This window comes from Callorhinus ursinus, unplaced genomic scaffold (assembly GCF_003265705.2).
Source record: "Callorhinus ursinus isolate GAN/ISIS: 27379988/994484 unplaced genomic scaffold, GSC_fseal_2.0 scaffold57, whole genome shotgun sequence".
In the NCBI taxonomy this organism is placed as follows: Eukaryota; Metazoa; Chordata; class Mammalia; order Carnivora; family Otariidae; genus Callorhinus; species Callorhinus ursinus.
This window is the reverse complement of record NW_027397119.1, coordinates 7443355-7454520: the sequence shown is the minus strand read 5'-3', so window position 1 is coordinate 7454520 and position 11166 is coordinate 7443355. Positions and strand designations below refer to the sequence as shown.

The window sequence follows — 11166 nt, the reverse complement described above, 5'->3', positions numbered from 1 at the left end:
GTTAAGCGACTGCCTTCGGCTCAGGTCATGATCCTGGAGTCCTGGAATCGAGTCCCACATCGGGCTCCCTGCTCAGCAGGGAGTCTGCTTCTCCCTCTGACCCTCTTCCCTCTTGTGCTCTCTCTCATCCTCTCTCTCTCTAATAAATAAATAAAATCTTTAAAAAAAAGTGACCTTTTTTCCCCCAAGTGTCTTTAATATCTGGCTTTTAATAGAGGACAACTCCAATCTCCTGTTTTTGCATTCCACCTGTTGCCAGATCACTTACCACTTGTCCTCTAGAAGATACACGTCCACTGTACACTCAGGAGAAAGTGAGAGTTAAAAAGGAAAATAACAGCTTTGTATTATTATGAACATTTTTTTGGCTTTGAGGGCCCCCTGAAAGGGTCTTAAAATGGGATCCCCAGGGGTGCCCAGATCATATTTTGGGACCCACTGGGCTAGGTGTTGGTATACAGCCCTTAAGGAGCTGAGACCAGGGGGCACCTGGGTGGCTCAGTTGTTAGGCGTCTGCCTTCGGCTCAGGTCATGATTTCAGGGTCCTGGGATCGAGCCCTCCATCGGGCTCCCTGCTCCTCGGGAAGCCTGCTTCTCCCTCTCCCACTCCCCCTGCTTGTGTTCCCTCTCTCGCTGTCTCTGTCAAAAAATAAATAAAATCTTAAAAAAAAAAAAGGGAGCTGAGACCAGCAGGTAAGAACATTTACAGGTATACATAGTGTAGCCTGTTAAGTGCTCACATAGTATCTAATAATAGAATTCTGACTGGGAAGGTGGGCAAAGACTTCAAGAAGGAGTTGACATTTGAGATGCACCTTGAAGCATGAGTACTTGCATAACAGGGAGGAAGAGGGCTTTCTTGGCTGAGAAACCACATGAGTAAAGGCAGGAAACACGTCAATGTTCTAGAGTATTAACACTCAGTAAGGGACGTTAGGAAGAGAAGGCTGATAAAGTATAGTAGGTGGACAGGCTGTATGGAGCCTTTATTGTGTGGGCAACAGGAAACAATTGTTAGCCAATAAATAACAGACATTAGCTGATGTTTATGCCCTACTAGATCTAGGTATTAGAATTAGTTCTCGGGTGCCTGGGTGGCTCAGATAGTTAAACATCTGCCTTCGGCTCAGGTCATGATCCCAGGGTCCTGGGATCGAGTCCCGCATCGGGCTCCCTGCTCCTTGGGAGCCTGCTTCTCCCTCTGCCTCTCTCTCTCTCTCTCTGTCTCTCATGAATAAATAAATAAAATCTTAAAAAAAAAATAGAATTAGTTCTCTCACCAACATGTTGAAAGAGGAACTATTAGCCTCACTTGACAACCAAGAAACTGAGGCTTCAAGTACTTAATTTGCATGGTTGGATCTCTTTTATTAAGCTGGCTCCTATTAATATGTTTTTCTGAAGTTCTTATTATTGAAAATGAGATATTTCCAGAGAGATGAATAAGATAACAAGGGGTAAACCATAGAGATTGAGGACATCTCAGATTCCTAGAAGGAAGTAGCTGTTCTTTGAACAGTCCCAATGAAGCAGGAAGAGCAGTTGCCTTCCTCCTGGCTCCAGAAAGATCTTTCTGCCGTCCCTAAGTGCAACAGACTGCCACATTCCCTCTGCAATAGATATTTGACTTCAGAGGTGTCAGTGAAAAACTTTTAGTAGAAATAAATGAGTTAAGACCAACTCACAACATAGAATCAAATATAGCAATTAAAATTATCAGACAAAATTTTTTCAAAGTATAATGGTCTGTGCGTCCCTCTTTGTCGGCTGTATCCTGCGGTTCTGGGGTCTCAGGATACAAATAGGACTTGAATGTGTTGCCTACTCAGAAGCACAGGAGTCAACAGTTCTGAGGGCTACGTTTCTTTCCTCCTCTGAGACTTCGGTTTGCCCCACTGAAAGGGGAGAGTCTAATAGGGACGCCACCTGAGAAACAGGAGTTCACATTTTCGTGGATGTATGTGGGTCAGATACTGAAAGCTAGGTCCTAGGCAAAGCTAGTGATTTAGAAACCCGAAAACCGAAGGGGCAGGAATGCCTACGAATGACTCATTTTTCACTTAAGGTTTTGTCTCTTATTATTCACTCCAAATTATTAGTGTCTTAACACCAGGCATGTATTTACACAGTATTGCCAATTCCTATTATACTAAGATCTCCTGCGGATGATCTACTTAGCACTCAACAATACAGGAACCCCGATATCTGCAAGTCAAAGATAAGTGTCTACACTTGGGCGTGTATTAGGCCCTTAAAAGGGCTTCCGGGAATTCTTGTGTTATCTGGTAACTTCCCCTTTCGCCCAGAGGGCGGAGCGGGGCGGGGGACGCCGAGGCGCGGCGGTCTCCTAGGAGACCACCAGGGAACAAGTGCGCACGCGTAGAGCCTCGGCCCGGCTGATGCAACCTCCGGCGCGAGCGCTGGGTCCGCCGAGAGTAAGGAAGCCGACAGGGAATCGCGCGAGACCAATGAGCGGCCGCTCGGAGGAGTCCGGAAAGGCCCGCCCGCCGGGCTCTGCGAGTGACGTTGGGCGACGCGGGGCTGGTGGCGTAGCCAGCCGCCATCCTTCGTCTCGTCCTCTTGCTTGTGGGTGTTCTGCTCCGTGCTGGCCCAGCGGCCATTTTGGGCTTCGCTTCTACCCGCGCCCGCCTGCCCAGCCCTTCCGGGGTCGCGCTGCCGAGGGGCCTTTTTAACGGCCCGTCTTTCTGGGAAGTCGTCGCAGTCGCCGCGGGAGGGCTCTGTTAATGGTGGAGAGGCCTCGAGCGGACTAGGACATCTCCTTCCCGTCAGGATGAGTGTCGTCTCGGCCGCTGCGTCCTGCGCCTGTCGTTCCGGACTGTGGTCTGCCGCCCGCGGCCGAAGCCGCTTCCCCCTGTGGCTCTTCACCTGGCCGGGCGATCGGCCTGGGGCCCCGACTCCGCCGCGCAGCAAGGCCAAGACTGCTTAGACCTCTCCGAATCCCGTCCGACCTGCAGCGCCGAGAGACTGCCTGGAACAAGGACATGGAGCCGGCAGCAGACGGATCGCGGCCGCGGCCGGGCTCCCGGTTCTGGCTGCCCTTCTTTCCCCGGCGCCCGCAACCCGGCACTTCCAAGTTGCCCACACCTCCTGCCTCGGAACACCCCGGGGACCCCAGACTGGCTGCTCCCCCCCAGCCCCAGGCTCGGACCGGCTCCTGGATGAAGCTGCTTTCCCAGCTCTTGGCGCCGCTCCCCAGCCTGCTTCAGAAGCCGCTGATTTGGAGCCAGCTTTTCGGCGGGATGATCCCGACCAAATGGCTAGATTTTGCTGGAGGCTACAGCGCTCTCAGAGCCTTGAAGGCTCGGGAGGACCCAGCCGTCCCCCCGGCGCAGAAATCTTTGAGTTCGCTGCGGCTCGACCCCTCGGACGACTCTACTGCCAGTTCCCTCGATTGGCTGGAGGAGGGGATCCACTGGCAGTGCTCGTCCTCAGATCTAGAATTGGAACTCAAAGCCCAGGCTAGAGTTCTGGACCCTGCCGCACACGCTATTCCGTTAGAGCAGCAGCTGTGCGGAATGGAGCTGTTACCGAGTGGCCTTCAAGGCCATCTGTGCTCTAACCGGGAACTTGGCTCTTCGCCCGCCGGCCCTCTACCCGTTCGGCGTTTAAGCAGTTTCAGCGTCGTCTCCTATTTGTTGAACCCCGCCTATCGGGACTGCGTGCCCCGGGTGGGGCTTGGCTATCAGAACAGCGTGGGAAGTGGCGAACCTGTTGATTTCCAGACCCTCAGCCCAGAGGGCGCCTGTCTGACTGAAGACCTTGATCCTCCCCGCCCGCTGAAGGCAGACGTCGTTTGCTCCACGCGGCAGGGATGTCCGCCTCCTTCTAGAGAGGGCCTGCCAGAAATCCACCATCTTCGCACGAAACGGCTGGAGTTCCTTCAGCAGGCCAGAAAGGGGGAAGCATTACCCACCCCAGACCAAGATAATGGCTACCACAGCCTGGAGGAGGAACACAGCTTGCTCCGGATGGATCTGAAACCCGGCGGAGATAGTCCCACACAGTGTATTCCCTCTGTTGGAGCCGTTTCCGGAACCGCCCAGGAACCCACCGAAGGAAAGATCGCATCGTTGACGAAAGAGGTTCCACTTGCTTTGGAAAAACAGGACCTCTCGGAAGGTTGTCCGTCTGGTGAGGTGCCTGTGGAAAAAGAGCCTGGAGAGGACCAAATAAGTGTCGGGGACTCCTCAGACCTAGAAGATGACATTCTCATTTCCACCAGGCCAGCTTGTAGTAACAGACTGATAGATTACATTTTGGGAGGTGCATCCAGTGACCTAGAAACAAGTTCTGATTCCGAAGGTGAGGATTGGGATGAGGAAGCTGAGGATGATGGTTTTGATAGTGATAGCTCACTCTCCGACGAATCAGACCTTGAACAAGACTCTGAAGGGCTTCACCTTTGGAACTCTTTCTATAGTGTAGATCCTTATAATCCCCGAAACTTCACGGCAACAATTCAGACTGCTGCCAGAATTGTTCCTGGAGACCCTTCTGACTCAGAGAAGGATTCCTCTGACAAGTCTGCTCTAGAGAATTCTCCCCAGATTGGAAGCCTTCCCGAGTCTCCTGACCATAATTCTGGGGAGGAAGATGACTGGGAATCTAGTGCAGATGAAGCAGAGAGTCTCAAACTGTGGAACTCTTTCTGTAATTCCGATGACCCCTACAACCTTTTAAATTTTAAGGCTCCTTTTCAAACATCAGGGAAAAATTGGAAAGGCTGTTGCGGCTCAGAGGGCCTGTCTGAGCCCACTGTGGCCATTTCTGATTGTCAAACCTTACTATCTTGTGATGTGCAGCTGTTGGGGAGCCGAGAAAGTGAAGATCCAGACTTGGTACCCGGTGGGGTTCTTTCTGGAGAAAGACGTATGCATATCAAGAGAAAAAAGGTTTGGTTTTTCTTTTTTTTTTTTTTACTGTGCCTGATAATTTGTACTGTTTTGATACGGTTAAATACAGTAGCATGACTCTTCTGGAGGCATAGTAGTAGAGCATATTTTTGAGGAAGGGCTCTAAGCTTCTGTACTTGGATTAAGAAATGACCCCTCCGCCCCCCATATAACCACCACCTGCCTTCTTCCCTTCTGTGGAATGTTGTTCCTATCCAAATCGAAAATGCTGGGGTATAGGTGTTAGCAGGAAAGTGTCCTTTTCATTTGGGTTTGTATCTCTGGGCTGTTTCCATATAATCTTCAACTTTTCTTTCTTTTTTATGGAACAGAAAAATTACACCTTGTGTATACACAATTCTTCTGGAGATTGGTCAGGTCCCGTTATGGAGTATTTAAATGGTATTAATTGTAGTTTGTTATTTGTGGACACCTAATATTTAGAGGATAACAAGTGTCTTCATTCCTGTTAGAGCCCAGAGGGATAATAGTACCAAGTAGCAAGTTTGCCATCAAAGAAGATACTAATTTCAGTGTAAAAACTTTTTGATGTGAACATGATTTTGACAGTAATAAAACAATACAGGAAATAGTACTGCCGTTTCTGAAGAACGCAATACTAGTTATCAGTGGCCACCCTCAGGTTAATAATCATTTGTAACAATGATGTTTGGTTACCTATTTGATTTATCTTGAGTAGCTGCTTCCTGTTCCTAAGCTCGTCTTAAAACGTTTTACTCTTTCAACACATTGTCAGGTTAATCTTATTTGGGGAGGTTCTTTGGAATTGCTTTATTTTTTCCTTCTACTATTTATTCAGCAAAGGTTATTAACTGGAGAGGAATTCCCCCAAACACACAGGGTATCTTTTATTGTAGAGGGCAAGTTTCTTTAGTTTTCTGTACACTTATCTGAAAGACAAAGGAGGGTAAGTTATTTTTGACCTCAGATTCTGCCGCATTAGAAAGTTTCAGGTGGACAGTGCCATAATCTGTTGGCTCCAGATGGCCAGCTTCGTTCCTTTGAGATACTTCCTGGGTAGAAAATACCTCTACATGGTGATAACCTTACGTCTCACCTGTAGAATAGGTCATGGTTAAAAATTTAGTTCACACATACGTAAATGCTGTCATAAAAGATATTTTCTGTTTACTCTTAGGGGACCCTGACAAAATGACCTATTTAGTTATTAGTGAATAGGTTAAAACCTGTTAGTAAACCTGTAGGTAAAACCTATTAGTGAATAGGTTAAAAAACCGAGGCCTGATTGGTAAGTGGAGCAACAGAATGAGCATTTGGTATCTGGAGGCCTGTGTTCCCTCCTGCTGAGTGGTTAGGGCCAAGAAATTTGGGAAGACAGCCAGACCTGCAAAGTAACTTGACTTCTCATGGCCTTGGTTCACTCATTTATCTGATGGGAATAATAATTATAAATATTGTGTGAATTATTACATGATTTAAATGAGATGAGTGTGTAAAACTCCTCATTCATCGCCTTGCCTTTAATTGGTAGCTATTATTGTTCAGGGACCTCAGGCCAGTCTCATGTCTCATTTTGGCTTGCTCATTGAGCAAAGATGAGATGAGTCAAGTAGATGTGAGACTACTGACTGAACAAGAAGGAACATTTATAAAAGATTATGTCTAAAATATGGTAAAATTATTTTGGCAGCCTTTGACCACTTGCCATTCTTTAGCTTTATGGGAATAATGGGTAGTGCTTGATTTTTTAGAGTGAGACTTAAAATGCCTGTGTCATTGACATAACACAGTGCAGATTGTGGAGCCATACTCCAGGTTTGAATCCTGATTACTACACCAGAGGGAGGCTGTATGATTGGAAACAAGTCCGTTAACCTCTCTTTCCTTATCTATACAATGGAGGTGATAGTAGTACAGACCCTATAGGGTTGCTCTGAGGATTAAATGAGATAAAAATTATAAAGTCCTCTGAAATGAGCCTGGCATGTGGTAAACATATAAATGCTGCTGCCGTTATTTATTTTAGTGATACAATGAGTAACTCTAGAATGCAATATCTAGTAAGATGTTACAGACCTGCTAATTGTCCTCCAGGGCATTCCGTGGCCTGATGTAAAGGGAATGAAAGGAGTAGGCCACGGTGGGATTAGCTGATGTAACTATTGAACATATTTTTAAAGCAAGTATTTACTTTCGTAGTTTGCTGTGTTTGAAAGAAACGTCTATGCTGGAAATTAAGTAGGGATTAAAAGGGACTTTAACTCTTTACGTGAAATCATGTATATAGTATTTATTTTTTATTTTTTTAAATATTTTATTTATTTATTTGACAGAGAGAGACACAGCGAGAGAACACAAGCAGGGGGAGTGGGAGAGGGAGAAGCAGGCTTCCCGTGGAGCAGGGAGCCCGATGCGGGGCTCGATCCCAGGACCCCGGGATCATGACCTGAGCCGAAGGCAGACGCTTAACGACTGAGCCACCCAGGCGCCCCTAGTAACATAACCTTAAAGATAGGTTAACTTGGCTGCATTTTGTTTACTAAATAACTTTTTCTATAGTCTCATTACAAAAGCAATAATAAGAGTAACACTATGTGTTTATGATGCAAAAATTGGAAAGCACTGAAAAGTGAAATTGTGTTTAAAAGGAAAAAGGAAGACTAGAAATTGGTGAAGTTCTTTGTTAAAGCTTTTGTGCTGTAATAAAAGCATTGACTAATACTAATAACTATTTCAAATATTTCTGGAAAATTTTTTGGGAAACATTTGTCATTTTGGAGGAAGAGTGTCACAGAACTGTATTTCCCTAAGGATTAAGAAAAGACAAAAGGACTGATAACATCAGGAAATTCTCAGTTCCCCATCTGGATTCATTTTATTAACACCAAAAGCCAAGGGGAGGGAGGAGGGATGACAGGACGACAGATGGGGGCAGGAGTGTGTGTGTGTGTGTGTGTGTGTGTGTGTGTGTGTGTGTGTGTGAAGGAAATCAAGATGGAGTTCGCTCACTTTTTACTGAGATGCCATCTAGTCAGTCAGAACTTACTTTTTTCTTCTGTTACAGTTGAAACCAAATATTCCTGTAAGATATTTGGATATTTGATATTCTCAAAGAATTAGTAGCATAAAGGGTTAATTACTTCAATGGTGATTTTAAGGTCCTAGAGCATGATTAAAATTAGTCTTTGTCTTTATAGGTAACCTTCCTGGAAGAAGTTACTGAGTATTATATAAGTGGTGATGAGGACCGCAAAGGACCATGGGAAGAATTTGCACGGGATGGGTGCAGGTTCCAGAAACGAATTCAAGAAACAGAAGATGCTATTGGATATTGCTTGACGTTTGAGCACAGAGAAAGAATGTTTAATAGATTCCAGGAAACATGCTTCAAAGGACTTAATGCTTTTAAGCAATGTTAAGATGATTTGACGGCCTCTAACTCGAGCGTACACTACCTCTTACTTGAGAGGTTTCTTTTAAAAACAAAAATTGGCAGCTGTCCTTTTTTTTTTTTTTTTTTTAAGAGGATATGCAGCTTGGATCCAGAGACCTAGTTTAATATTTTTTTTGTAACTGATCCCACTCAGAGATGGCCAGGTTTGAAGGCAAGCCCTGGTAATGAAGGATGAGATGGTGTGATTTCTAATACTCCCTTTTTTGATTCAGTTGGGTGTATTTTTAAATGTCATGTGCTTGCTGAGGTGTAAAGGGGACCTTTTAAGGTGGAATTTTGCATTTTCAAAACTGATTTCCTTGGGAAACAGTATTTATAGGGTTCAAAGCCCCATTTTCCATTCTAATTTAAATTATGTGTACCTGTCTGAAAACTTTGGGCTCTCCCCAGCCAACAAGTTAATGGGCTTTTATGTTTTCTCTATTTTTTATTTCAGTGATGTGGTCCTTCTAGCTTTAAGGTTAAGAAAATAATCTTGTATATGCTACCAACTTAAATTACCTTGTGTCAACTTTGTTTTTCCCTTCTAAAAATGACTTTGGATGGACATGCGTGGTGGGCTTTTATAGGTTAAATTTTACCTTTCCAAGGACCGCCACAAAACTTATTTGTGCAGTACTCTCTGCTGCTTTGGGAAAGCTGCATCTTTCTGCCAAATTTTAACATCTCAAATGTTTAACTTCTGTGCAAACTGTTTCTTGGAGAGGGTTCTGTGTGTGTGATTGTCATTCCAGTTAAATGGTTCTTTGTGTGTTTCAACAGGTAGAAGTTGTTGTAAAAGACTCCAGAAAGTAATAGTTGCAGCATAGACATTCACTTTTTAAATTGAAAAGCCAAGAATTTTCCTAGGAAGGAACTAGGAGACTTCTCAGAGCAATTTGTTTTTGTTTTATATGCTGTCAACAGAAAACCAGTGTTACTAATCTCATGCTTCAGCACTGTCACTTTTAAAACCTGTCAGGGTGACACTATAAACTTGGAAATGGGCACTTCTGAATTTTCCAGTTAGCAATGTAAAATAGAGACTTAATCAATCTCCAAGTTTATTGTGTTCTACTGTTAGAGAAGTAATGACAAGGCCTGTAACTTTCAGGAAAGGATGGTACTATAGACTTAACAATACAGAGTCTTAACTATTTTTAGCCCAGAGTTTACTTTTGAATTGAAGTTTTTGCAGTGACTGGTTGTCCTTTGTTTAGCTGGACATGGTGTGCCTCTGTTAGGCTGAGGTAATGTTTGTCAGCTTCTTACTGGTCTGTTTTTGCCCCATGTGCCTCTTGTTGCAGGTAATGGAAAACATGAGTAGAGCAGGTGGCCTCTTAAGTTTGAACTTGTTTCAGTGTGGGGACAAATTTTTTGTCAGAAGTGCTTGCAGAGTTACTACCTCAGTTTACAGTCTACCTGGTCATTATTTTATTTCTATCTGGTTTGCTCTAAGAACTGCCTCCAGTGATAATATATATATATTCGTACATAAACACGCCAAGAGTACAACTTGAAAGCTGGTCCGATATTTGCAGAGCCCTTATTCAATGTGTGTTGTGCACCTCCACTTTAGGTAATCATAGGGGATGCATTTGCAGAGTCCTGCTGTAACACTGTGAAAACAGGCTGGTTTTAAGCACCAGCTGTGTCAGTTGGGAAGAAGGGATCATCTGCCTTGAAAAAAAACTTTCTGAAAATGTATAGGCATTTTTTTAAAACCAGACTGAAGTATACTGTTTTATTTCACGGCTTAGTCTGAAATCTAGCACCTCTGCATAGTTGAAAATAATGGGATAGCTTGACATTGATTGGATTTTGGAAACTTGTTCCCTTGGGATTCCAACCTCGCTACCAAATGAGTACACTAAAAGCTTGGTGAAGAATTCTCCCATTTACTACCCTCCTTTAAAAGAAGTGATCGAGACAGTGACAAAAAGGACAGAAGGGGCTGTTTTTAAGTTGGACTGAAGGAGAAACAGTTCTTGTCATTTCATCCCAATCCTAGTTGTTAGAGCAAAGTTAAACTTGGAAGTTGTAATTGAACATTGTACACATTTAAAGTCTTATAATGGTGCTTTAAGTATCAATGTAGCATGTGAAGGCATACAGACAGGTAAAATTTCCTTTTCTGAGTGTTGCAATGTGATAACAGCACCTCTTCATCTTTCACTTGAAATCAAAACTATCAGATTTTATTTTTGTATAATTTAAGGGAGGTGAATTTAGGGGACTAGAAGACTTAATTGGCTTCTACAGATCCAGTGACTTCAATGTAACCAGTTTGTTGGGATTTTATAGCTAAAATTATATTTGTGTATATAACTTTAACTAATCTGTAAATTGTAATAAATATATTTGCAATTATTAAATGTTACATGGTATTTTGGTTCAAGTTTATATTGTGTGTTTCCTAGTATTTTACATTAGCTTTGGACTTAGCTGAATTTTCAGGATTAAATCGGGTATTTTTGGAGAAGCACTATAAACTTAGAGGTGCCGAACAAATTGCTGTGGTTTAAAAAGGTCATGGGGACATGTAAATTGCACGTCGGCTTGTTGAAGGGGAGGAACTTTAAGGGGACGGAGGATTGCAAACCACATTTCAATAGAAAGGCGAATTTGGCTCTTAAGAGTATGAAATGCCCTTCTTAGAGACTGGGGTTTTGATTCCAAAATTGGCTCCAGTCATCCACTTCTGCTACTGAGAAAACAATGGGGTATTCACAGGAGCAGTACAATAAATTCACATGCTGGGCTTAGCATAGCGTTTACCTTTTTTTTTTTTTCTTTTTTAAATTTTTATTTGCGGCAGAGAGTGAGGGAGAGAGCATG

The 11166-nt window shown here is 43.9% G+C and overlaps 2 protein-coding genes across 17 annotated transcripts in view; both read left to right on the top strand.

Annotated features, from left to right (window-relative positions):
* Window positions 1-11166, top strand: part of PIK3C2B (phosphatidylinositol-4-phosphate 3-kinase catalytic subunit type 2 beta) — an 88974-nt gene that overhangs the window by 71195 nt on the left and 6613 nt on the right. The window lies entirely within an intron of this gene.
* Window positions 2433-10731, top strand: PPP1R15B (protein phosphatase 1 regulatory subunit 15B). Its single transcript, XM_025855091.2, has 2 exons — window positions 2433-4913; window positions 8093-10731. Exons 1-2 carry the CDS (start codon window positions 3003-3005, stop codon window positions 8312-8314), a joined length of 2133 nt encoding a protein of 710 aa, XP_025710876.1. The 5' UTR covers window positions 2433-3002; the 3' UTR covers window positions 8315-10731.